This window comes from Toxorhynchites rutilus, chromosome 1, assembly GCF_029784135.1.
Source record: "Toxorhynchites rutilus septentrionalis strain SRP chromosome 1, ASM2978413v1, whole genome shotgun sequence".
Lineage (NCBI taxonomy): Eukaryota > Metazoa > Arthropoda > Insecta > Diptera > Culicidae > Toxorhynchites > Toxorhynchites rutilus.
The window spans coordinates 75,721,894-75,749,333 of NC_073744.1; the positions used below are offsets into that span (position 1 = coordinate 75,721,894).

The 27,440-nt window shown below is 41.3% G+C and overlaps 2 protein-coding genes across 3 annotated transcripts in view; both read left to right on the forward strand.

The window, feature by feature from the left end:
• The window catches only part of LOC129763649 (protein roadkill), a 55,906-nt gene extending 50,774 nt beyond the window's left edge, over positions 1-5,132 (forward strand). The window contains exons 5-6 of one of the 2 annotated variants that reach the window (XM_055762896.1): positions 66-387; positions 4,985-5,132. In XM_055762896.1, the coding sequence (XP_055618871.1) occupies positions 66-387; positions 4,985-5,132 (470 nt within the window). The remainder of the gene's footprint in view (positions 1-65; positions 388-4,984) is intronic. The other variant, XM_055762897.1, reaches the window with a different exon arrangement.
• A 6-nt stretch (positions 5,133-5,138) lies between these two features.
• Positions 5,139-9,271, forward strand: LOC129763650 (uncharacterized protein DDB_G0271670-like). The gene has a single exon (XM_055762898.1). The coding sequence runs from the start codon at positions 5,139-5,141 to the stop codon at positions 6,195-6,197; it is 1,059 nt and encodes a 352-aa protein (XP_055618873.1). The 3' UTR covers positions 6,198-9,271.
• The last annotated feature ends 18,169 nt before the right edge of the window (positions 9,272-27,440 follow it).

Sequence of the window (27,440 nt, forward strand, 5' to 3'; positions counted from 1 at the left end):
GTAAGTGGTGCATTTATCCTCTCAGTATTCGATGACCACTCTAAATTCGTTATCCTTCCACGCAGCACGCAGTCCGGTGTTTGCGGCAATGTTCGAGCACGAGATGGAGGAGCGTAAGCAGAATCGCGTGGCAATCACCGACGTCGACCACGAAGTATTAAAGGAAATGCTCCGGTTTATCTACACCGGCAAGGCACCCAACCTGGACAAAATGGCGGATGATCTGCTAGCGGCGGCGGACAAATACGCCCTCGAGAAGCTGAAAGTGATGTGCGAAGAAGCCCTCTGTGTTAACCTCTCGGTGGAAACGGCCGCTGAGACGCTGATTCTCGCCGACCTGCACAGTGCCGACCAGCTTAAGGCGCAGACGATAGACTTCATCAATACGTAAGTTGCCTATACATATTTGCATCACTTTGCACTGAACTGGCCAATGTTTCCGAACAAAAGGGGTGTCCACATACCACGTGGACAAATTTAGGGTGGATAGGGGGAACGGAAATATCCACGCGAGTCCACAGAGAGGAGAAAGGTGTACAGATAATGTATACGTGGACACGTTAAATTGAGATTCTGTTAAAAATACATTGAGATTTAAATTCAAAAATTGATGAAATCTGTTCTGCATCTAAGAATGTTTAAACTCTCCGCAGTTGTAAGTTGAGCTTCCCTGAGAACGCTACCCTGTGGAATATTAACTTCTACTTTCTCACATCGTTTCAACTTCTTTATTCAAATTTGTATTCTGAATGTAACCTAACCTTAATTTGGTAGTGGAGGATTATTGTCTCCAACTTCGAGCGAGGATAGTTTCTGAGCTAAGCCATATGAAAGTATAACCTATGCTCTAGGTTCGGGTCTACGTGAGAGTAAAATTGACATGTCGGACATGCAGACACGATTTTGTCTGTAGAGTAGAAGATAATTGTGATGGGGCAATGTATTTTCTCGCGATTTTTTTTTTCATCTTGCGTGCACGCACCAGTCGCGTAAAAAAGAATTCAGTGTACTTGTTCAATAACGTATGCATTGAAATAATTGACTAATTCCGGATGGTTATGAAAAAAAACCTCAAAAGATAATTCAATGGAACAAATTATCCTACGTTTATCAACTCTTCCAAAAAAATGCCTCGACGCTCTGCCGGGCGGCTTTATGATAGTCAACCATGACCGATGAAAAGATGGATGTTGGAATATTCTTCAGCTCTTCGTGGCCTCTGCGGTCAGCTGCTTCTCAGTTTGGCCACGAAATTATTGGGTTAGCTCCTCTGTTTGAGGCTCGTACAAAAATTTTCTATTGCTCGCAGCTGTCATTGGGAGGCTTGGGTACAACGTCTATCTTCAGTTGGTCCATCCCCTTCAGTGATTTCTTGGCATTATGGGCCGAGGACATAAAAAACCAAAAGACCAAAAGACTACATCCTCGCTCACGTGATCTTTCTCACCGATCGTCAGCCACAGAAAGACTTACCTCCGTGGTGGGGAACGTACAGTACCCGGTCCCCAACCAGGCATTGTGGTTCAGTGTTAAGTAGGTCGCGTCATCCAATTGGACCACGATGTCGCGTTTCATCGGAAAGATGTTTTTCACCAGTACCTTCAGCCTCTCGAACAGTTACACCGACCTCCCAGCCCAAGGCGCGGAACGATGAGTGAAAACCAGGGAAATTAACTCCGAGATTTTGTTTAATTTCAAATCTTTGGACTGGCTCCTCCTCTCTGGAGCCACAAATGAAAATCAGGGAAACTAATTCCTTGGATTTCGTTAGTTTTCAAGAAGTATTTTGCCTGGTTCTCTTATGGTCTAAGCCCTGTCAAAAAAATCCCGTAATCGCAAAAACGTTTCAGAATCAGACGGCTCCAGATTGGTCCGTCCGAGTGAAACTTGCAATTACTTTTCGGTTTTAGGATTCTTGGTGTTGTTTGTTTTATCTTTTACTCTTGTGTGGCGCCTGGTTTCCAACACTTGGATGGTGCTTTGTTTGATGAATTTCGGATCACTTAACGTGCTAAATCAAACATTAACTGCTTACTAAAAACTTTACTTTATGCTTGGATAAATTGTACTAAGTGAACTCACTTGTTTACTGAACGAATTGAACTTACGATTTGAACTGACTTATTGTGAGAAAACTTAGATTATATATACAGATTTTAGCCTAACCTAATCTCAAAAGAGAGAAAAAAGATTCCTCTTTCTTGGACAGATAACCAAACCACGTGGTTATCCGCCTTCCTATTTCTGCCGTTCGCGCTCTTTCCATGCGGTTCCTAAGGGACAGACCTACATATACATTTTTATCATCTCTTCGGGTGGCCCATACGGCGTTCTCGTCTTGGGTCTTATCAAAACTTGCTTCCCACGAAAAAGATTCAAGTGGGAAGCGTCTAATTGCCAGCAATAAAATTCTAACTTTCAATTTCTAAGCTAGGTCCGTAACAATGAGGCCACCTGGCTCTCGGACCCACTTAGCTTCTGCTTTACTTCACGGTCGCGCAGCACTGTCGGGCGGCCGAAACCTGGATTACCTGGAAAATAACGTTGTTAGTGCCGAATCGCCTTTATCCGGCGGACATGAAGTGCCTCGCGTTGTCCAACTTCTTCGCTCCAGGATGGAGCTGACAGTACGAACAAAGTATCGAACTAGTAACTTGACTATTTTCGTCATGGCTGCTGCAAATATGTGCATTGATAAGGGCGTCGTAATATTTTTGTAGAAGACTTAGTAAACGTTGGACTTAAGGAACAGAATTTCCATTGAATCTTTTGAATTTTTTTTTTCATCGCCATCCTAAATTGGGAGTTGTTAACACACAAATGGCTCAAAAATAAAAAGTTTTGATTTTTTCGCTCTCAAAATAAATCGGACATGTTGCCAGATATCAGAACTAGTTACCAAATAAGGATAGAAGTAATAATTTATTGTTAAGGAAGAGAAAACCATAAAATGGTTGCTGGCAATATAGTTACCACAGCCCGTATAAGAGTTAAACAAAAATATGAGTCGAGCAGTCGAGCATATTGTTTGTATGCCGCGTCGGAGATGTTTGAAATTGTTTTGATAAAATGGGATACAATTTCATCTAAACTAAATCAGATTCATTTTCGTAGAAGAACTAAATTGTGTGTTTCCATGGTCGAGTGATTAGCGACAAACCTAATATGCCGGGGATTCGGGTTCGATTCCCGTTCTGGTCGGGAGAATTTTTCGCCAAAGAAATTTCCTCCGGCTTGCACTGTGGTCACACGTGTTTCTAGAGCTTGCCACACAGATTGCATTCAAGACGTGTTATTTGGCATAGAAACAATCTCAATTAAGTACTAACGAAAATGACGCAAGTAATACTACGTTTAGACGGCGAAGTTAATCTGGGAACGTTAGTGTCATTTAAGAAGAAGGAGAAGAAGAACTAAATGATCACAATCGCTACAATTGTATATGCCAACCGCACATGCCACTACTAGTAGGGCCCGAAATCTTCGAAGGTGAACAATGAAGATCGACTCTCCTCTCTGTAGCTTCGCTTCGACTAGGACTATTGTGGTATTCGCCGTCAACAGAATGTGATGTGACTATAAAACGAATGACGAGCTTTGAGAGCGAGGATGACTGATGAACTATTCTAGTCAATACTTATTCTAATTGACGTGACTAATGAATACAAATCTGCTTCTTCATTCAACTGACTTCAATCCACATTTCTACTTCCCCCTGACACGATTAACTTTACCCGCGTACACAATCTTATTTTAACGTCCATATAAAGTGAAACAAAAACTTGATTTCTGATGCAAAAAAGTAGTTGCACCATTAATGGACGATTTATTGTCTACCCACCGTGAACTCAAACCAACAAACTTATACAGTTATTAGGTATGCTATAAAGGTCCTTGCGTTAGTATTAGTACATAGCGTGCAGTTTGTTAGGAATTCTGAACAAAATTTTAATTCACTTTGTCTCTGAGATCAATTCTATCAAAAAAAAAACATACAGAAAAATAAATCCGTTTTCAACAAAATTCACAAATTTGTCAGTGGTTCTGAACACAACATTGCACGCTATTTTATACGTTTTTTTCATGTACGATACAAAAAAAATTCTAGCTTCCCTGTAGTATATGTCGAACCATTTCAAACTCAAACATCGATACATGCATACGGGATACGAGAGAGCGGGAGATGAATTTAGTTTTTTTATTATGAACGAAACACAAAATATGAAATAAGGCAAATGAGAATAAAGCAACATAGGCGCAATTCAATTATTTCCTCGATTCTTTCTCTTATCAAAGCATATATGAAACAGAATATCCAGAATGGTCATGTCAACTTTCAAAAAACCGACCATGTACATTTTGTTGATTGGCCCAAAAAAATGACCTGTCCATAGTTTCAGCTCAATCGGACATGATTTATGGAGGCCTCAAAGCGCTCAAAGTTTTGATTTTTAGATTCTCTAATATCTTCCAGGGGGAGTAAAGGAAATTCCGAAAATCGAATTTTTTTTTTTGATGTCAAATGACTTAAAAATGCATGAAACGTCGAGAACTGGTGTTATCTCGACGAAAAAATTTTAGCCAAAAATCGACCTTTTGGGACTTGGGCCTGAGAGCGCCCTTGGAAGATTCTCGAGGATCAAAAAATCAAAATTTTGAGCGCTTTGAGGCCTCCCTAAATCATGTCCGATTGAGCTGAAACTATGGACAGATCATTTTTTGGACCAATAAACAAAATGTACATGGTCAATTTTTGAAATTCGATGATGAATTTTTTTCCATACATCCATAGCCTTCCTAAAGGCAGGGTAGAGTAGATGTCTACGCTTGTTCACGGAGGAGGAGGGAAGGGTCCAAAATCGAACTTTTTGCTGTTCACGTGATATGTGGACAGCCCCAAGACGACTAACACTAAATTCTCGTATTAATTTTCAAACATTTCCCATTCTCTCTCTCTCGCCCTACGCTTCCTCCCCATTACCAGCAGCCATGCGACCGATGTGATGGAAACCGTCGGCTGGAAGAACATGGTGACGACGCACCCGCATCTGATAAACGAAGCATTTCGCGCCCTTGCCACGCAGCAGATACCACCGATCGGACCACCCCGCAAGCGGGTCAAGATGAGCTGAAATAAGATGTTGACATCCGTACAGTCCGTGATGTCAACGTCGCCGTCACCAGCAGCTACTATCACAACAACTACTACTACAACGTCACCATCTTCTTCGTCATCGTCTTCATCAATGACATCATCATCATCATCGTCAGTATCACCATCATCATGTTTGCTATCGTCATTGTCAACTACAACCGCTACAACAAATCCCTCATCAACTGCTGCCGTTGCGCTCTACCAGCAGCTAGCCTCGTCGGCATCGTCATCCCAATTACTGCAGCAAACCTCTCGAAAGCAACAGCATCTGGTGGACGCAAACATCTTCGCTAGTCCCAAAGCTGCTGCTACGTCTCCGTCGTCGGCGTCGTCGTCGCTGCTTATCAACCATCTTACCAACGGTAGCTCCGGACAGACCACGTTGCAACCTAGCTCTCGGCCAACTAATGCATGCGCTGTGGGAACTCTTCTCAAGCAACAACTCGCCAGCTGTGACAAGATGCCAACACTGTCCAAGGGTTTGAAGAAGCACAACTCTTCGTCGTCCTCGATTGTAAACGTGAATGACATAGCGGCCGGCTTGGCGAACGCTGTGGCTGCCGCGGTGGCGGATGCCGTCACTGTTGCAACCATCGGGAGAAACTTGAATCTGAACCTCAACAACTACTCCCAGTTGCGTCAGCAGTTGGAGCTGCAAACGACGACAAACGGTGGTAGCCCGAGCATCATCGATAGGACCGCCACCAGCACTTCATCAGCGGAACCCTTGAGTGGTAGCCAGTTGAAACAGTTTCTTAGCGGCACAAGCGGGTATCCGGGGAGTGGCCGCGGCAGCAGCAACAGCAACGGCAATAACAACAGCGTCAGCAACAATCATCATTCCCAACAACAGCAGTATCACTACCGCCGGGGAGGCGGAAATACCGCAATTTCTGCGGGTATAATCGACAGTAGCAGTAGCTCTAACGCCCGAAATTGCTTGCCCGTGACATCGTCGTCGCAGTCTGCTGCCGTATCGCTGGGGTCGGCGTCCTCGATCGCAGCTTCCGTTTCGATGCGTAGTGATATCTGTTTACAGTAGAGTGTGCAGTACGAACAACGGCAGCGCGTTGAGTGTGTAGGGATGTCTCCACCAAAGCAAGGAGTACCACCACGTGGAAACAAAAAAAAAGGCAGTTCTTTGCTTAGAAAATCTAGTTTCAAGATAGTCTCTCGTTAGTACGATTCTCTTAGTAGTAGTACGTATGTATCAATAATAACCATATGAGTAGAGCAAGAGGGAGAGGAAAAATGAAGAAAAAAAATAACCATGGAACAACAGAAAATTCACACAAGGGACATCGTTTGAGTATAATTTTCAGTATCGTTTTCTCATTTTTTTTTACAAAATAAATATGGTCCCTTTGGCAAGGCGAAGAACGAACTAGTTTGAACAGAGCGGAAAGAAGAAATGTTTTCTCCGGAGTTTTCTTCTCAAATCAAAACACTTTTCTCTCCTCGTGCTACGTTGTCTACATGTCCAGTCGGGTCAGTTGCGGGACGTTTTTCGACCGAACAGAAGGGAAACGCCCGGCCGGGACAAAGCGGGCCGATGCAGAGGGAAGTGAAATCATTTTAATTCAAATAAATTAAATTAATTTATACAATGTGATATTTTTGTCTATATATGTTAGCTAATATAATATAATTAATTAAACGAAACAAATGAGAAGAAACAGATGCGAGAGGTGGAAGCCCAAAAAAAGCGGAGAAAGCGCCAAAATGAATCCCTGTAATTCTTTTTTTGTTGTTTGGAAATTATAATACGAAAATATCGGATATCTATTACACATACACACTACTGAGCAAAAGCATTACTCAACTTTTGGGAAACAAAGCTGTTCTACATAACACAGATAAAATTCGCTTCAAAATTGTTCATGTTCGTAGCATTCTTGTGAGGTATTTTTTAGGAGTTGAACCTTGTTTTTTATATATCGGTAAAATGCTTAGTTTTTAATCTTTGGTTTACTTAGGCTGCATATCGTTGAGGACACCTCGAAATTTACAAAATTGGATTCGCGTTCTTGGCAAGTTGGTGTTTTTCCCGTCCTAGTTGAGAAGGTGTTCATTTTTCAAACAAATCAATGTAAGACAAAAAACAAGCTATTATTGCTAGTTATATAATTATTTGTTTTAGTCGCTACTTTTTAACAAACGAAAAACTCGTTAGGTGAGACAGAAAAACAAAACTTCCGCGAAACACGGTGAAATTCCTGATGGAAAAAAAGAATCACTGAATTTATTTGACGAAAAACTTGGAGCAAGGAAAAATATAAAACAAAACAAAAATTATTGAAACAGACAAAAGTAAGGATTGATATAAAAGCAAGCAAAAATTAAACACGAATAAATTTAGTAGCTTTATATGTGATTATAACTCTATGAATAACTATTTCGGAACTACCGTTAACAATAAAATTAAACCTAGAAAATCTGATCGCGATTCTGTTCTGCCCTGTTGTTTTTTCATACCGTGCGGAATAGATGCACCTCCCGCGTTTTTGTAATGTTATCCAGCAGAACGCGGCGCCGGGCAGCAGCTCTTCTCTTATTCCGGTCCTTCTCGATGATCCCATCGATATCACCTAACGTTTTTCCCACACTTCTTCGGCCTGTAACGAGAAGCACTACTACTTAATAGGCGTTCATATTACTTCGATCTACTATATAGGTGTAATTATGTACACTAAGCTATACCAAAAAAAACATAAATGTTAGGAGTAAAACATAACGAAGTGCGCACCGGAGAACGAGAAGAGATTCTGTCCCGCCCATAGCGGCTCCCGGAACGCCGCTACTTTGTTTGTTTTTTCTTTGAAACGACTGTGGTTTTACTGCGCTTCTCCCGATCGACGCGCGCGTCGCGGAACTTTATCGTTACGATACAAACCCACCAATCTAAGTAAAATGATAGCAATACGCTTGATGAACGCAAACAGCAGATGTGTTTTCCACAGTGCTTCGTGAGAAGGACCTGGCTGTGCAAAAATAGAGACCACAAGCTTCGGTTTTTTACTTTGGTCAAATTCTGCTGCAACCGTTTTTTTTGCGTTTCCTGAGTTCAAAATTTAGTCGAAACAATGTATGCTTTGGACAAAGAAAGGATAAAACGTGAGAAAACAGGCAACATACACTAACTGTGGTTCTGATCTCGTAAACAACTAGGGAGTAAATTATTCAAGTTACGCCTTTAATCAACAATCTGAGTCGCTAATTCGGTTCAGCGGGCTGAAAGAATCATTTAATACGATTTGATCGTCTCAAAAATCGCGCATTGACTATGAAAAAAAAATCTACCACGGCACAATCCCGATCTGAGAATTTAAAGAGGAGTCGAAGAAAGAAAAAAAATGTCAGTTTTGTGTACGCTTGGCAATCGTGTGTTCCGTTCGCAGTTGAAATTCGCACATACACACATACAATATTTACATCAACAAAAAAAAGGAAAGAAGCACCATCTCGAAAGCAAACAGAACAAATAAGAAAAAATAAAAATACAATGAAATCGAAGCAAACAAACAATAATGCTGAACGAGAGAGAAAAAAAAACACATGAAATCTAATTACTGTGTAACATATATTTTGTGTATAATTGAGACTAGTGATAATTTTGATAAGATCAATAACAACGATGGTCACGATGGCATTGTTGACGGGGAAATATAAAGAAACAGGAAGGACTAGGGACACATAGGAAAGGCGAGGAAACGTTTGAAGAAACATAACTTCATATAAAGCAAAACATAACATAAAGCAAACAAAAAAAAACCGTGTGATGGTAGCAAATAGCGCTGGTAAACCGTTGCTAGCAGAGACCCCGATCATTGCGGAATCTGTGATGGGTGTATACTAAAGAAAAAAAAATGGAAAGGGAGAGCAGCGTGTAATCCAGGAGCGCAAATGCAGCCCCCGGCCGCGCATAGCAAAAGGATTTTAAGGAGACATTCGCGCAGCGGCAGCATAATAATCCAGGCAGAAAAGTGAGAGCGGTAAACAAAATGAAAAAAAAAAACAGAACTAAGAGTAAAAGTAATAATGATGGAAATAAGTTTTTAACTTTTAAGGTGATCTACAAATCAAGTACATTGAATAAAAAATGTGAGAAAATGAAAATTAGTTGAAAAATCAACGGATCGAGATGCAAGTTAGTTGTGCCGAAATGTTCCTCAAATCTATGAGTCAGTGTGAGTTTTCGCTCTACTAGAGACCAGTATTTTTCAGTTGAGCAATGCTGTGAACAACTTGGATTATTGGGTGTTTGAGGAGCGCGAATAATATCGTGTGCATTATACAACTCCAGGCCGGTTTGATATCTTACAGCACAAAAACGGAAAAGACAAAAGGATCTAGTTGGGCGATATTTTGTTAATGTTCAGCTAGTCATAGCTACAACAGGTGCGCAAAAAGAAACACCGGGGTACACCGGGACAGGTTGAAAAAAGGGGTAAGTTGAAACGGAAGCCATTACTTTTACTAGGAATGATGATTTTACCACATGCAGAAAACAAAGTTTTTCATTCGCATTGAATTTTATATAGAGAAGTTAATCTTCATTTATATTTTTTATTTGAACATTGCTCATTCTGCCTGAAGACCCATTATTGCGCTTTATACACTTAAGTTCCCACTACACTTACATCTCACTTCACTTTTTTTTCAAATCAGAAAACAGGTAACGTTTCCATGAAATAAAGTTAACGTTAATAACTATTTTCGAAATTATATGGATACAATCTGCAGGCATCTCTCTATTGCATGAACCTCTAAAAAAATAATATTTTTTAAATTTTACTATTTTTAAAAAATTGAGAAACGTAAGAAAAAACGTTTTAAACGGCATTTTGTTTTTCAAACGGCCGCCATTTTGCCAAAAAAACATGTTTTAGACTTGTCCGAGGTTCATGCGATAGCGACATCTTCACTGATTCAGAATCTATTCGGTTTTTTTGCTTCAGATAACCAGAAGGGCTCCCTCTCACTTCATCAGCTGTTAACTATTCTAATTATGAATATTTTTCCCCCGTTCTATTTTTGTTTTATTATCAAAAGATAGATGAACAAATAATGATATAATGGATAATAAAAATATCCTTTGTTTTGTTTTTACGGAGTTCGAAAAAACGTCCAAAATTCGTGTTTCTACACTAGAATACCCCCTTAAAGTCTCCGTGAACAAAGAAAAGAAGATGAAGAAGCAAATTATTATCGTGGTGCAAATTATGCAACCGCGTGGCGGTAGCAATACTCTCTCCATCAAGGATGACAGCTAAGCTAATCTAGACCGGCAATATTAACAGAAAGGAGACAGAACGGAGATAAGTGTGTGTATATTTAGTCGCTTCAATCCATCGAAATATGGATATTCATGTGTGCAGATGCGTGTTTCATAACCCTTACGTAAAAATAGTGCGGGAATCGACTGTATCTGATATCTATGTCAGTTGCGAAAAAGGTCACCGGAATAGCGTTCGAGGTAAATTTTCAATGCATTGACATGAAACAAATTGCGACATACAATCAGCTAGTGTATTGTTCTGCGAGGGCAAGAATACATCATCAATCAGTTATCGTCAACTGATTCTACAATAAAAAATTCAGGGCGATCAAACTATTCTACTAAACAGTTATTTCTAAAATTTCACAGCATTATAAAATAATATCCGAAGTTATTAACAAGCGACTTATATAAAATAACAGCGTAGTTCTACGTCAACAATGCGGTCGTATCTTGGACACAACCTGCTATAATTTTTTTTACGCGGGGCATACGTACCGTGTAAAAAAAACACGTAAAAAACCGCGTTAATTGGAAAATCCGCGTAAAACAAAAACCATGTCACCTAATGATAGATATCAAATGGGACTGTCGTATTTTTTTTCCTGCAGTTTCGTTGGTTACTGGTAGCTCGGTTTTCCTCACGAATGAGGTCATGTGCTGTTGCTAGAAGATTCCCTTGTGATTTGTACACTCTACTGCCGATGCATGTGCAGTACCACTGTTGGATCGTCCAGAGCTAAGTAGACAGGGAAAGACATTCACGAATCGCTGCCCGTAAAATCCCCGCCCCGTTGCACCGCCCGATGAACTCTCCGTTACCAAATACCGCGCAAAAAAAACCGCGTGAAAAAAAACCTGGGTGTACAAAGAGGGAGGTAGCGGAAGAGTAGGAAGGAAGGTATTGAATTAGAGAGACTTTAAACTCTGAGAGTTCATTCGTCTCTTGCCCTTGAGGGCGGGAAATTTAACTAAAGGAAAACTAAGAAAAACTATTGCAAAATTCGTTATTCTCGCTCGACTCAGTCTTAGTAACCGCTATGGACGTATGTCGTATCGCCGCACCCTACACGGCTCTGGGGCCAAAAACACAACCAAACAATTGGAGCAGGGAAAAAGCCCATTTTAGTGTGCTTGAAGAGCTTGCTTCTAAAATGGGCGTAAAAACCTGCTCATCTTTTGCTGAAAATAAAAGAACAGAAAAGGAAAATACTTTTAATGTGTATTCATTTCGATATTATATTATTAAATTTTGTCGAGTAAACCTGTATCCTTTAAGAATTTTATGGTCCGGTCCTCTTCGATGTCGTCTCTTGCTAATGCAGTTCTGATGCTGTCTCCAACCTGAAATTTTGTTCTAGAGATGTTAAAAACTGGGCAATTGATTAACAAATGCTCTACTGTGAGCCTTACATTGCACCATGTGCAGCGCGGTTGATTTGCGATCAAGTAATTATGTGTTAAGAGAGTATGCCCGATACGCAAGCGTGTCAGGCATACTTGAATGGGGCGCTTAGTACTGTCCATCCAAGGATGGGTGGTATTCTTTATCTTTCTTAGAAAGAAGTCATTAGAGGTGTTCCAATTTATATCCCAACACGATCGTAGGTTGTTATCAACCCATCTGATGATGTCTTCGGACGGGGGGATATCAGTCCATAGTTCAGAGTTTCTTCCCTCTTTGGCAAGACGATCAGCTAATTCATTTCCTTGAATTCCGCAGTGTCCCGGGATCCAACAGAAAACGATGTCCTTTCCCTTGATTCCAGCTTCAATGCTTTGGGTCCAGGGGTGCTTATTTTCGCCACTCTGGAGTGCAAGCAGGGAACTGTAGGAATCGGAGAAAATCACCGTTTTCGTGTTATCATCACATAGTGATATCGCAACGAGGAGGGCAGCTGTTTCTGCTGAGAAAATTGAACAAATGGATGGTAATTGGAATTTTATCTGAGCATTGTCGGAAAATATGCCAAATCCTACTTTATCACCATCAACAGATCCATCTGTGAAGATTTTGCGATGGAAGGGGAACTGTTTATGTATGTGATTGTTGAAGATAGCTGTGACTATACTGTTGGCTTCACCAGCTCTAACAGAGCTTTTAATAGTCCAGTCAAATTTTGGTCCTTGGTCGTACCATGGTCGAGGGCCTTCTCTAGTTAGAGGAGCGGCTCCCGGGAGAGTGATATTGCAAATGTCTTGAAGCCATTTGCTAGCTCTCGTGGTGGTTGATGTGAGATTTGGATATTTCTGTGAGATTCGGATGGCTCGATTGGCCAAGGCTCTGGTGATGAACATTTCGAAGGGAACTTGGCCAGCCTCCACAAGCAAAGCTTTTATTGGGCTGGACTTACAGGCTCCTGAGGCATATCTGATTACGCTATGGTAGCAAGGTTTTAAATGATCAATTGATTTCCAGGATGCACTGCTGAAGAGTTCAATCCCGTATAGCATTTTTGTGAAGACGATACTTCTACCGATTTTATAAATGGTTTTACGCGCGCTTAAGCGGCTGCGACCACTTATTACCATCGTTAACCGGATACGGCTTTTGATATCTGCTTTTGTCTTTTTGATGTGGTCTGCAGCAATGAAGTATATTGGATTTTTGTGCTGAAATTTTGAAACCAATTGAATCTGCCCAGCTGCTAATAGCAGAGATTCCTATCTGGAGTCTTCTGCGTGCAAGTTCAGTGAATGATGCTCGGGCCATAAGCAGTATATCGTCGGCATATGCCAGTATTTCGATGTTTCGTGGAATAACATCGAAAACTGATTGCATTGCTATTAAGAAGAGAGTTGCCGAAAGAACAGAGCCCTGTGGTACTCCGTTTTCTTGAACTCGGCTTTCAGATATTGACCCTCCGAAGAAAACTTGAAAACTTCGGTTGAGGAGGAAACTTTGAATGATTTCGAAGAGGTAACCTTCGAATCCCCATTGGTGGAGTTGATCTATGATATTATGCTTCCAGGTGGTATCGAATGCTTTGGAAAGATCAAGCAAAGCAAGTTCATTGTGTTGTCTCTTCTGTGTGGAGTCATGGAGAAATTGGTTGAGATGGCAGAAATATGTACTTGTGCCTTTTCCTCGACGGTAAGCATGTTGTCTGGGGTCTAGTAGTTGTTGTTCTTCGAGGGTTGTTATCAGTCTTCGGTTAATCATCCTTTCAAAAAGTTTCCCTAAGCAGCTGAGGAGCGTGATAGGGCGATAGCTATTCACATCACGTTTGTCCTCCTTTGCTTTGGGGATCGGGATTACCATGCCAGCTTTCCATGAATCTGGAAAGTATCTGTTTGTCCAGCACTCGTTGAAAATCTGCAAAAGCAGGGTTTTCGCATGGTGGGGCAGGTGTCTTATCATCGGGTATTCGATATTATCCGGGCCGGCTGACTTACCTTTGGACCTTTTAAGGGCCCAGAGCAGCTCGTCCATGGAGAAAGGTTTGTTGTATTCGTGCTGTTGACCTGTAGCAGAGGGAAACACTTCTAGTTCTGCTTTGGCTTTGATATTCTTAAAGGCATTGGTGTAATTCGAAGTGGATGAAGATTTGGCGAAATGATCTGCCAGATGTTCGGCTATGGTACCAGGGTCTTCAGTAGTAATACCGTTGATCTCAATGGAATAGCAGTTAGAAGCTTTCTTGCCACTGAGAGCGTTGACCTTGTTCCATAGTTCTTTTGAAGATGTTGAAGGATTAAATTCATCAAGAAATTCAGTCCAGCTTTGGGTTTTTGCTTCGGCTATTGCTTTTCTGGCATTAGCTCTAGCTTCCTGAAAATTGGATAAAGCAATCCTTTTGCTGTTGTTTCCATCTGGAAGACGTCTGAGAAGACGAAGCAGTTTTCTTCTTTTTTTGATGGCAAGTGCTACTTCGTTATTCCACCAGGGGACAGCCTTACGACCGGGGTTCCCACTTGTTCTGTAGATATTTACTTCTGCAGCGGAGAGAATGGCTTGAGTAAAGTCATCAACAGAGTAGCTTATGTGTGCTTGAAGTAAGCTGTCAATTGTAGATTCGAAGCCTTCCCAGTTGGCTGATTGGTATTTCCATTTTCTGCGAAGAGTAATATTGGGATTCCTTGTTAATGTTCTGATGTGAATTGGGAAGTGATCACTTCCTCTGAGGTCATTGTCAACAAACCAATTTAGTCTGGGTGCCAGTTCCCAAGATGCGATCGTGAGATCGAGGGCAGACGTTGATCCAAAACGTGGATCGAGTCTGGTATGTTGATGATCGTTGATGATAATGAGGTTCAGTTTTTGGATGATTCTAAGAATCGTATGACCTCTTGCGTCACATTTTTTTCCTCCCCAGGAAGTATGGTGTGCGTTGAAGTCACCCATGATAATAAATGGGTGTGGTAATTGTTTGAAAGCATTTACCAAATCAACTTCAAAATCATTGATATTGTGCTGAAGGGATATGTATATTGAAGCAAGGGTTACCTGGAAAGGTCCCTTGAGTTGGACTGCACATATTTGTAGTGGTGATGTTATGGGGATCACAGTATGAGAAAGGTGACTTAGGACAGCGAGGCATGTTCCTCCTTGTTGTGAAGATAGTCCGTCACAAAAATACCATTTGAATTTGCCTCCTAGGGCACTATTCATGTCTGTACCAGTCGGTACTTTAGTTTCTTGGAAAGCTAGGGTTAGTGGGAGATGTTTCTCTTCCGCTAACATTAATTTTATTTCGTTCATTGAACTGTAAAGCCCACGCAAGTTCCATTGAATGGAAAGTTTGCGATTAGGGATAGGGTCTCGAGACGATGGTGTATGATTAGGTGGGGGATTGAATGTTAAGATTGGAAGGAGGGAAGTGGGCTGAGGTGTGGAGGATAAATTGGAGATTGGTGGAGTAGAAATCAGTTGAAATTAGTTGTGGTTGGGTTTTTCACCCTTGGATTGTTTGAGTTTTAGTCTCGGATCATTTTTGGAAACATTAACAATTGGTTTGTTGGTAGTAGGATTGGGTTTGTGTTGGGTAGTAGGTGGATTGGATCCAATTGGTTGGGTTGAAGTGCTGGGTTGTGATAGGTAGTTCTGGTGGGATTGGGTCTTCTGTAGGGTTGGGGTCGATTTCTTATTTTTAGGTTTCTTCCTAGAAGATTCCTTCTCAATTGGTTGTTCATCTTCCGATGATTTGAATTCATCTGAAGTTGTTGTTTTCGAGATGATTTTTCTTTTGTTTGAGTAAGTTGATTCGATTTCCATTGGAGATTCAGAATCTTCCTCAGAGTCAATTGGAATGATGCTGGATCCCTGTTCAGATTTTTTATTGGCCTGAATAGAAACAGTCTTATTCGATTTAATAGGAGCTGACTTTGTTTGTGTACAGTTGCACTTGCATTGTTGGCATCCTGTGTTTTGGATATTGTCGAGCCGCTCTTTCAATTTACTAGCGTAGGAAGAACCATTATTGTTTTCACAAATGGATTTAGCTTCCTTGTAGGAGATTCCTTTATCAATCCTAACTCGTGTTATTTTGTCCTCGGCGATCCAAGCTGGGCACTTCCTGCTAGTGGAGGAGTGATTTTCCTTGCAGTTCACGCATGAGGCAGGTGCATTGCATTGAAACTTCTTCGCCTTTTCTTTATCGGTTTGGTTTAGTTCTGGGTGTGCTACACCACAGTTACGGCATAACTGTATTTTCTTCATACACTTCTTGAAAGTGTGTCCATAATTATAGCATCCGAAGCATTGCATCGGGCTTGGATAGTAGTTTCTGGTTGGTGCGCGAATGAAACCGAAGTTAATCGCTTCGGGAATGACTGTTCCGTTGATGGTTAGGATTAGGGTAGAAGTTGCTACCTTTTCCTTTTTAATTGTATCGTATCTAAATATTCTTTTGACACCGATAACTTTTTGCTCAGAGAGTTCAGTAAGAAGTTGATCCTCTGGCATGAAAACAACATCCCAGCAAGATACTACACACTTGCGTTGATTAAGAGTGGGATGAAAAATTATTTCAATTGGGGTCGAGTCAGATAGCGACTTCATACCCAATAAAGGTTCAATCTGTTTGACGTCGCGTATTTGTAGAACATATTGAAGGCGACCTTTATCATCGCGTTGAGGTTTTGCATCTTTAAATTTACCTCCGATCACACCTTGGATCGATTTCGATACAACGAAGGGGTTGGGTGGAAGAATATTACCATCAGTTGCTCTTAACAATAAAATTTGCAAATTTCCGCCAAAGGGATCAGCCCATTTGGGGGAAGTGTGGGTGGTGGGAACACCATTGTATATATTTGTTGGCCTTCCGGCGCCGGAGCTGCTGGAAGCCATGTTTAAGGCTGGCTATACCTAGGTACAGCCAGGTAAAAAGTTTTTAAATTTTCTTATTTTATGTACGTTGTGCGTCGGGGGACAATAACAGCGGGGACGAAAACGGCGGAGGACGGTAACGGCGGGGGACAATGCCAACGCAGTTACAAGGACGAACACCGCAATCACTTGGCTGAAAAACACTTGGGGCAGAAAAGCACTGTTTTAAAAACACTTGGAAAAGTCACTTTTAAATGTCTGTTATATAAAATTAATTTGGGATATGTAATAAAAATTTCCTAACCTATACCCTTTGGGCGTCCTATCTTTCACTAACTCCTGGTAAAATGAAAAGTTTGGTCACTCACCGATCGTGATGAAGGACCTCCTCGAAGATCACCACCTAATGGTAGTGGGGTAGCGGGGAAGGGACCGGATACCGCCGACGGCAGGGCAACAGCCGCAGCGGTTCGAAACGACGAAGTGAAAATAACCTCCTTTCACACCTTACACCTCCTGAGCTGCTGATGATTGATGAGAAGAAATTGCGCCAAAATCGCGCGTCACTGTCAGGGAAAACGTTGCTGATGAGACGGGCGCAAACAGCGGGACACGCAAGGGGCAGTGAAAACTGCCGGTCAAAGTGGCCAATCCGACCGAACCAACTTCCTGAATGGCCGTTGGGGGCTTCTCGGCTGCTTCCTCCTTTCCTGATGTCCGGACAACTGTTGCTGAAAAAGAACGCTTTATTTAGTACCGAAAACAGCTTTGAAAAAAGCTATGCATCCGGTTGTAGGAGAAAACTTTTATTTCTATGCTTCTCTTTTAGAATGGCGCTAAAAACGTAACCGTTGCGGTCGAGTGTCAGTAGCACCATGAGCGGAAGAGTAATATTTGCGCTAGGGTATGAATAAAGGATCTCTGTAGAGGCAAATGTTCAGACATTTTCTTCATTCGAAGCAGATAACATCGCTTGTTTTCTGTCATCATGAGGGCTTCGTTGGTGCCTTTGACATTGCTTCAGTACATAGAATTGACGCTATGGCGAAGTAAACGTTAAGATTGTGCGCCACATAAAATGGGACTGAGACTGTCCTTATGTATAACGGAAGTAAAAAGTTAAGTGTTGCTCGCTTCCGAAAACCCGTATTTTTTTCCTGCAGTTTCGTTGGTTACTGGTAGGTTACGTTATTGGTTAGGTTACGTTGGTTACTGGTAGGAAGAGTAATATTTACGCTAGGGTATGAATAAAGGATCTCTGTAGATGCAAATGTTCAGACATTTTCTTCATTCGAAGCAGATAACATCGCTTGTTTTCTGTCATCATAAGGGCTTCGTTGGTGCCTTTGACATTGCATCAGTACATAGAATTGACGCTATGGCGAAGTAAACGTTAAGATTTCGTTTATTTAGTTCCCAAAAAAGTAAATGTCGTTCTAGAATTTTGTATGTGATTCGGTTTAGCTTGCCAGTAGCAAAACTTTCTCCACTAAGGACAACAGCTGCGCTTATCTCGAGCATGAGAAAGTGATGCAACTTTTTTCGAGCTCAGTTGGATTTCGTTGATGTCTAGAGGTGCGATTCCACTGAGACAATACTAAATAACATGTAGCATGATATTTGTTACTTGCAAGTATTGCTATTGTTGTTGTTTCCATTCGGTACCAAAGAAAGATTGATGTAGTTATGAGATGTGGAATAATGGTGCTGATACAACAAGTATATAATCGCCTGTAGCCGAGTGTATGTCAATTGGGAAAATAGCGGAATAGCGTTCGAGGTAAATTATCAATGCATTGACATGAAACAAAATGTTGCTAAACAGTTATTTCTGGAACTTCGCATCCTAAAATAATATCCGAAGTTATTGACAAGTGAATTGAACAGAACAACAGCGTAGTTCTACGTCAACAATTTGGTCGTGTCTTGGTCATAACCTCCTATAATGGCGGGACACATTTTTATATCGAAAAAAAACGTTCGAGATTCTCAACGTTCAACAGCGATTTGTGCAATGAAGATTGACACCACACGAGATGGAATTGAAAGTAAAATTTTTGAGTAAGTTTTCTGCTGGTCGAACACCGCCATGATATGCGGGATAAAATGACTATGCTAGAGCAAAAGTCCCACGATTCTTCGCGTTATTATAATCAAAGATGGAAGGAAAATGAGCGTAAGTGACTACACATGCAGTTGCCCAATACAAACTGACCTAAACTCATAGTTCCAGCGAATGTATCGAAGAGGTTATCCGGGAATATTGGAATAAACGGGAGGAAAAAAGCTTAGAATCTCTAGTGCACACAAGAAGGCAAACCTGGATACGCCAACCACGGTGGACAGAGCCCCTGCGTAGGTCAAACAAATAGAACCGCAAAACAATGTCGAAGCATTAAAGATGCAGCTGCTGGCATTCCCACAGGCATGTTTCGCTAGTAAGCAGGTGCCTTTATCTGGTATCATATAGCAGAAGATTGTCCCAATAAGAGTGTGTCACCAGAAGATCGGTGCTCAAAGATTTGAACAGTCCGAAAGCTTTTTTTTCAAAATTTAAGACATGCGATTTACGACATTTTACTCATTGGATATATTTGAATTAATTCAATAGAAACAATAAAATAACAGTTCAAATGAAATATCTCATTAAATTAATTTTTCAATGATTATCTTGAAACTTTTCAATTATAATGTATGATTCTTTATTTGATTATATAATTTTTGACTTCCATTCTCGCCAATCCTTATCAAATATTTAATACGAAAATAATTAAATAATTTTAAATGGTATATTTATAATAAAAAACCAATCATATTATCCCGGCAAATCTACTAAGCTAGAGAGAACTAGAACTAGAGATTTTAAATAGCACATGATTTTATTAAGGGGGTAGTACTTTATGGAAACTTGAAAAAAAAATCTGGCCTAAAATGTGTTGAATAACAGACACGCGATCTAGATAACTAGATAAGTTTTTCATTTTGACATATCCTTTACGATGCTCTTGAGTAGTAGGCTCTTCATTTTTCTGTAGCTATAAAAACGCTGTCATTAAATTGTATCGTTCGTAAGAGACGAATGAACTCTCAGAGTTTAAAGTCTCTCTAATTCAATACCTTCCTTCCTTCCTTGTATCGTTCTTAAGAGACGAATGAACTCTCAGAGTTTAAAGTCTCTCTAATTCAATACCTTCCTTCCTTCCTTGTATCGTTCTAAGAGACGAATGAACTCTCAGAGTTTAAAGTCTCTTTAACTCAATACCGTTACCGCTGTATCGTTCTCAGAGACGAATGAACTCTCAGAGTTTAAAGTCTCTTTAATTCAATACCGTTACCGTGTATCGTTCTCTTCATCAAATAAACCATTGCTGCGCTAACAACTCTGTACCTCATCAGGTTATGGGCCCAGCGAGCAGGTTACCATAGTAACGGAAGTTTGTTTGAAATTGTGCGCGTCGCGAGTAGTTTCGTTTGCGAGTGAATTTTTTTCTTTTCGGATCGTATAAAATGGAGGACGACCACCTACAAAGAGTGTATCTTTTCGATGGGAGAAATTTCTCGAATTGGAGCTTCAGGATGGAAGCGTACCTGGAAGAAATGGGTATACGTCATTGCGTCGAGAAGAAGCTGAAAGAGGAAGATTTTTTCGGAGAAAACGAAGCGGACACGGTTGCTGTGAAAGCGGAGAAGGAGGCGAAGCGAAATCGACGGAAGTAGGAGGACGCCAAGTGTAAATCAATACTGATCCACAAGATTGCCGATTCGCAGCTGGAATACATCCGCGGAAAAACATCCCTACGAGACATCTGGTTGACGCTGCAGAACACGTTCGAACGGAAAGGAGTTTCGGGAATTTTCTTTCTCCTGAAACAGTTGGCCGGGACGAAGTACGACGATCGTCGGCCAATGGAAGAGCAAATTTTGGAGTTCGAGAAGATTGTTCGCGAATTGGGGTAAGCGGACATCAAATTCAACGAATCCGTTATAGTGTTATTTTTGCTGCAGTCGATGCCGAAATCCTACGAGTAGCTCATCACCGTGCTGGAAACGTTGCCAGTGGAACAATGTTCGTTGGAGTTCGTCAAAACGAGGCTGCTGAGCGAAAACGTTAAGAGACAGCATTTCGTCGTGAAGCAGGAAGTTGGCACTGCGTTTGCGGGAAAGAGCAGGAACTTCAATTTCAAGTGTCACTCTTACGGAAAACCAGGACACAAGCGTGCGAACTGCCCAGAACAAGCGAAGCAGGAACGATCGTCGAAGAAACCGGAAAAGCAGCAAAAGAAGCAGAGTAAAGCCCATTCAGCGGAAACCCACAGTGACATCGCCTTCATGACGAGCGAATCAAAGTCGGGTAGCTGTGATTTCCAGTGGGTACTGGACAGCGGGGCGTCCGAACACATGATGAGTACCAGAAGCTATCTTAAAAATGTTCGGCCGCTCGACACGCCTGTGACGATAAACGTGGCCAAAAGTGGGGTTACACTCACTAGTGCTCTAGCTGGTGAAGTTGAAATGTTCTCGACTGTTGGAAGCAAAAAGCTGAGCTGTACGGTGCACAACGTTCTCTACGTGCCGGGACTGTATACGAACTTATTCTCGGTGAAACGGATTACGGACCGTGGCATGGAGGTAACTTTCGGAAGCAATAGTGCGCGGATTATGAAGCAGTCGGAAATAGTCTGTACAGCCAGTCGCAGAGGGCGCCAATCTGGACGTGGTACTGAAGCATCCGGAATCGGCGATGACAGGAAGTGTGGAAAACAGTCTACCGTTATGGCACCGGCGTTTCGGGCACATCGGGAATACGAATCTGCTGAAACACATCCGAAGTGGAATGATCGAAGGCATCGACGTGGAGAGAAGCGTGAAGCCGGAATCCGCAATTTGCGGCTCGTGCATGGTGGGAAAGCAAAACAGGTTGCCGTTTGAAGAAGCCGGAAGCAAAGTCTACAGTCATGTGCCGAAAGAGAAGAGAACCACGCTGGATGCTAAAAGCCAAGTGTGTTTCTTGGTAGGCTACGCAGTCAACGGCTATCGTTTGTGGGACCCTGTTCGTCGCAAGGTCATTGTGTCTCGAGATGTGGCTGTGGAAGAAACTAAACGGAAACGTGAGTATACGGAAATCTACACCGAAGATCATTTAGTATCGGACCAGCTACCCGAGCAGCTGCCTGAACCAGTTGCGGTGGAAGTTCCAGTCGTTGAAGATGTTCGAGTGCGATGAAGCGGTCGTGAACGGAATCTGCCCACCCGATTCGGTGACTACGACATGTGCGTTGCGTTTGCATTGAATGCGCAGAGCTATGTAGGAGAGCTGCCTGATACGGTTGAGGAACTGCGGAAGCGAGACGATTGGCCGGAATGGGAACGTGCAATTAACCACGAGATGGCAGCGATGAAGAAAAACCACACCTGGGATCTGGTGGAACTCCCTCCTGACTGCAGGACGGTTGCAAGCAAGTGGGTGTTTCAAATGAAGGAAAATGAAGACGGATCGAACGGCAGGTACAAGGCGCGTCTGGTGGCAAAGGGGTGCTCTTAGCGGCAGGGCTACGACTACCAGGAAACTTACGCTCCGGTGGTCCGGATGTCGACTGTGCGAACCTTACTGGCGGTTGCGGTGCAGCGGAATCTACATCTACACCAGATGGACGTGCGCACTGCCTTCTTAAACGGACGACTGGAAGAAACGGTCTACATGCGGCTGCCTCCTGGATTTGAGAGGGGGAGTTTGGTCTGCCGACTGAACAAATCTCTATACGGCTTGAAGCAGGCACCACGCAGCTGGAACGAGCGGTTCAACGAGTTCATACTGAAGCTGGAATTCCGTCGTTCTCAGTACGATAGTTGCCTGTACACGTTGTCTGTCTCGATTTTTACAAAAAATATCGCCATTTCGTCAAAAATCAATATTTTGAAAAAATCCTACGTACAATGACAGGAAATATATCCAAGATTTGGTTGAAATTAGTTCACTAGAAAAACTTGTAGAACTTGCACCAATTTACAAAATTTTGGCTGCAAGGGTTCAACAAACCGGTTGCGGCTATTCAGAGGACAGTCCAATTGACACCAATTTAACGCCGTCACAGCCTTTGCTATTGCCAGGCTAAAACGCAATGCATTGTTATGGAAATCGATAATGTAATTGCCTCAGAGAAATTACAGATCCGATCAGTAGACTATTACTCACCCGTACTTTGAAATACGATCGAGTCAGAATAACTCGAACGGATCGCATTTTTCATTCTGTAATCCGTTCGACTCAAGTTCAATCAAGCTTTGATAATGTGATAACGTATGGCAATTTGACATAGACGACATTGAACTTCGTGTTCTATTTCTGTAAAAATAGAAACGGATTTTCGGTTTGAATAAACACACTTTTAAAACGAAAAATATTGATGGGTGGTATAATACCCTTTCAAATTTCAAATTTGTATGTAACGTAGTAAACACATTTCTTGCAAGTGGGTGAAAGTCGTGTACGAAAATTGTGTCTGATAATTTTTTTATATTATTAAAAAAAAGTTTTAGCGGAAATGCAGTAAAAAATAAAGAAAAAAAGATTGAGTTAGAGTCAGGACTATGTCATCTAAGTATTCAAATAACATGAAGTAATAATGTTCATACAAATGGTCACAATGTAAAATTGCTTTCGGTCTGCTAATCTGATAAAGAGTAAATTGCTCCACAACTTCTATTTTTCATTAATGCAAGGTTGCCACATTTCCATAGATAATATAGAACATAAAAAAACACTTAACGTCAAACACATCAGTTACGTGAATCTTATACATTAAAATAAGATGGTTTGAATTATTTGATTTTTTTATTGTTGTCGGCGGCCATCGTCTAAAGCGCTCAATCCATCTATATGTCATAGCCCTTATCGCCACATATTCGTTTGATCTTCATCAACGAATGGATAACAAACGTAAAACCATTCAAACATACTTACAATATAATAGTTATTGTTGTTTATTCAATCACCAAAATATTCACTAGAAATAATTTATTTGGTAGAACAACGTTTGCCGAGTCAGCTAGTATACCTAATAAAACTGTGATATCAGATTAATCATGGTAATTCATTTTCGCGTTGAAAGAAATCGCGGAAATTAAATACTTTTTATGATGTTCATAGGTAGTACACACTCCTTAAAAACATTGTGTATATTCTTTACAAAAAATTCCACGATGCCGGAATTCGGTTCACCAATATGTGAGGGAAACTAGATACAGTCGCTCCATTTATTTCTTTGTTTTGTTGCAGTTTTGTTTTATTTGAAAAATGTGCGAACAACAAATCGCATGAACCTTTTCTTGGATCACAAATTGATAATCAATGTTCTGCTTTCTACTTCGAGGTTTGGACCAACAGTAGCAAATCAAAAGAAAATTGCAAAACAATAGAGAAATGACGGCATTCATTGATTTCCTAGGAACACATTTACATCCTTTGGCTGCGTTGGGATTATGTTCCATGACGATCAGAAGCAGGGAGAATTGTTCTTTATTTGCTTCCTTTATTACTAAAAATGAGCCGAAAATATTATTTGTTTACATACAAGAATAAATACAAATATTTTCTTACTCCATTTAGCATGATTTTTAGACGTCTTACATTAAGGGTGCCAAATCAGAAAACAGGTCACGTTTTTATGAAATAAAGTTAACGTTAATAACTATTTTTGCTGCGAACGAATTTTAACGATTTGCATACCAATCAAATTGGAAATTTTCTAAGATTTGTTTTATATGCTATACATTACAATCCCATAGTCTGTATGTGGTTAAAATTAATGAAAATTGGAAGCGTTCCCATTTCCCCATACATTTATTCTGTCCATTTGCGTGCTTTCCCGAACAGAGCTGTCAATAAGGGGCAACTAGAATAGAAACAACAAGGGGGATAGCATACTGATTTTAACCTCCGACCGAGAAGGTCGTTTTTTTCAGCAGCTCGGCGTTTTGGCGTTTTGGACAGCAGACTGGGACGTCTCCCGTTGGCGATTTGAGAAGGAGAATTATTGAAATTTTTACAGCGTGGAAGCAGAAGGCGAATAGGAGAAGGCATCAGCTCGTTTCGACCGTGGAAAGCGGGCGCTCACCGGCTAGCCGGAAAAAGCGCGCGCTTTCGTGGCGTCACTGACGCTACCCTCATAGTGCCTCTTTTAGTGTTTAGAATCAAATAATACATAGCGTGAATATACGCAAACGAATTTCAACGGTGAAGTGATTGAACTGAAAGTGTATACGACTGAAAAATTTTAGTACGTTTTTTCCAAATTTTCGCGTTACAGTGAATCAGTTTTGGGCTATTTCGTTTTTCTCCATTGAGTGTGTTAAACGTTTTCTCGCACATATCCGAATAGTGTTTTGTTAGGTTTGTGTAAACCGAAATCATTCTGCCGGCTATACCCAGGGTGTAGCTAGGCAATATCATGGCGTCCAGTAGCTCCGGGCCTCCGGGAGGCCGGGCTACAAACTTTTACCAAGGAAAGCCGACTCAACGTACCGCTCCAGAGTGGGCTGACCCTCTGAACGGTAATCTACAAATTTTACTCTTGCGTGCTACAGGAGATCATGTGTTACCATCCAATCCATTTGTTGTGAGTAAAACCATCACCAAATTCGTGAAAGATTTTAATAAAAACAACGCCCGACCATCAAAGGACGATAAGAAGAGAACGCAGTACATCTTAACGGCCAGAGACGAGGACACCATCGGTAAGCTCCTCTTAATAAATGAACTCATCGATAAAACACCTGTTGAGGTAATATATCATCCAACATTAAATCAACGCAAATGCGTTGTCACATGCCGTGAAGTGATTGAAATACCTGAATCAGTAATTCTCACTGAACTTGCCGACCAACAAGTGATCGAAGTTAAGCGGATCACTAGGAAGGAAAACAATATAATTATCCCCACAGCTACCCTAATTCTGACCATCCGTGGGACAGTGATCCCAGAAATAATTTTATTTGGACTCCGAACCCGATGCAATGTTTCAAGTGCTTTGGACATACGTCGAAACGATGCCAACGCGAGAATCCACTCTGTCGAAATTGCGGCAAAGAACATGGCACAGAAATCAAAACGTGTAACGATGTCGCCCACTGCATTAATTGCCAAGGGAACCACTCCTCTTCGAGCAGGAAGTGCCCAATATGGCTAAAAGAAAATAACATAACCAAGATTAGAATAGACCAAGGCATTTCATATAAACAAGCCAAGGATCTGTACAACATTAAAAATAATGGACCTTCATATTCAAGTGTTCTACAAGACAGAATAAATAATATTCAAAAACCGACTGCTAGCTGCAACAAGTGCAAATGTAGTTGCGTTTCAGCTGAAAACAGTCCGGCAACAAGTCGCGAAAGCACTCCATCCACAGTCGACACTACTATGTCCGAATCTGATACCTCGACCACCGAATCAGAATATGATTCCGATGTTTCAATGACAATATCTGAGGCCCCAAGAAAAACCAAGAGGAAGATATCTTCCAAAAACACATCTTCAGAAGAGCTAAAAACCTCAGAAGATGAACTTCGACAAAATAAAGAGAAACAAAGGAAGAAGACACGAAACAATCAGGAATCAAAGGAAACCACACCACAAAAAAACAACACACAAAACAACGCACCACACCACAACACACAAAACAGCAACACACATAACAACACACAAAACAACAACACACAAAATAACAAACAAAACAACAACAAACAAAACAAAAATGACAAGAGATCCGGAAAGAACAGCACCCCTTCCAAGGGTAAATAAGATCCACCAAACCCGCCAATACATTCACTCCAACGAACAAACTAGCCATTCAATGGAACATTCGAAGTCTCTAAAGAAATTTTCCGGAATTACAAACATTAATTTATAAATATAATCCCACAATCATAGCTCTTCAAGAGACTATGACGCAGAAAAATTTTCACAAAGATTCTATCAAAGGTTACATCACTTATTTCAAAGAAGGACCCAACCCTTCATTCAACGGGGTTGCAACTTCAATAAAAATCGGCACCCCCCACAATTTTCTCCCCGTTAACACCGCTCTACAAGCAGTGGCAATACGCATAAACCTTCCGTTTCCAATCACAGTAGCCAGCATATACATTTCTCCTACGTCCGATGTGGCTCCTCTACGGGGTCAACTGGAACATCTTCTCAACCAACTTCCCTCCCCAGTTCTCCTTATGGGTGATTTCAATGCTCACTCGTATGCCTGGGGATGCTCATACCTCAATCGAAGAGGGTCCATTTTAGAGGATTTTCTCTCCAATAATACTCTCACTTTTCTGAACAACGGCCAACACACCAGAATCAATTCTGCTTCTGGCTCTTCTTCGGCCATAGATCTCACCATCGTATCCCCTCAACTTTGTTCAAAGCTTTCATGGAACACTCACGATGATTGCTGCAACAGCGGTCATCTCCCAATATGTATTTCCCTTGGCCAACCTTCTCCAGAAGTTTCAACAAGGCCTAGATGGAAATTTGAATATGCAAACTGGGCTGGCTATCAATGTGACATTGAACGCTGCCTCTCAGCCAAACAAGATTGGACACCCGAAGACTTTTCCCAAGCCGTCCTTGAGGTTGCAATACGACACATTCCTAGAACCAGCGGAAATCCTGGTAGAAAATGCGTCCCATGGTGGACACCTGAAGTAAATACAGCCATCAAAGACAGAAGAAAAGCCTTACG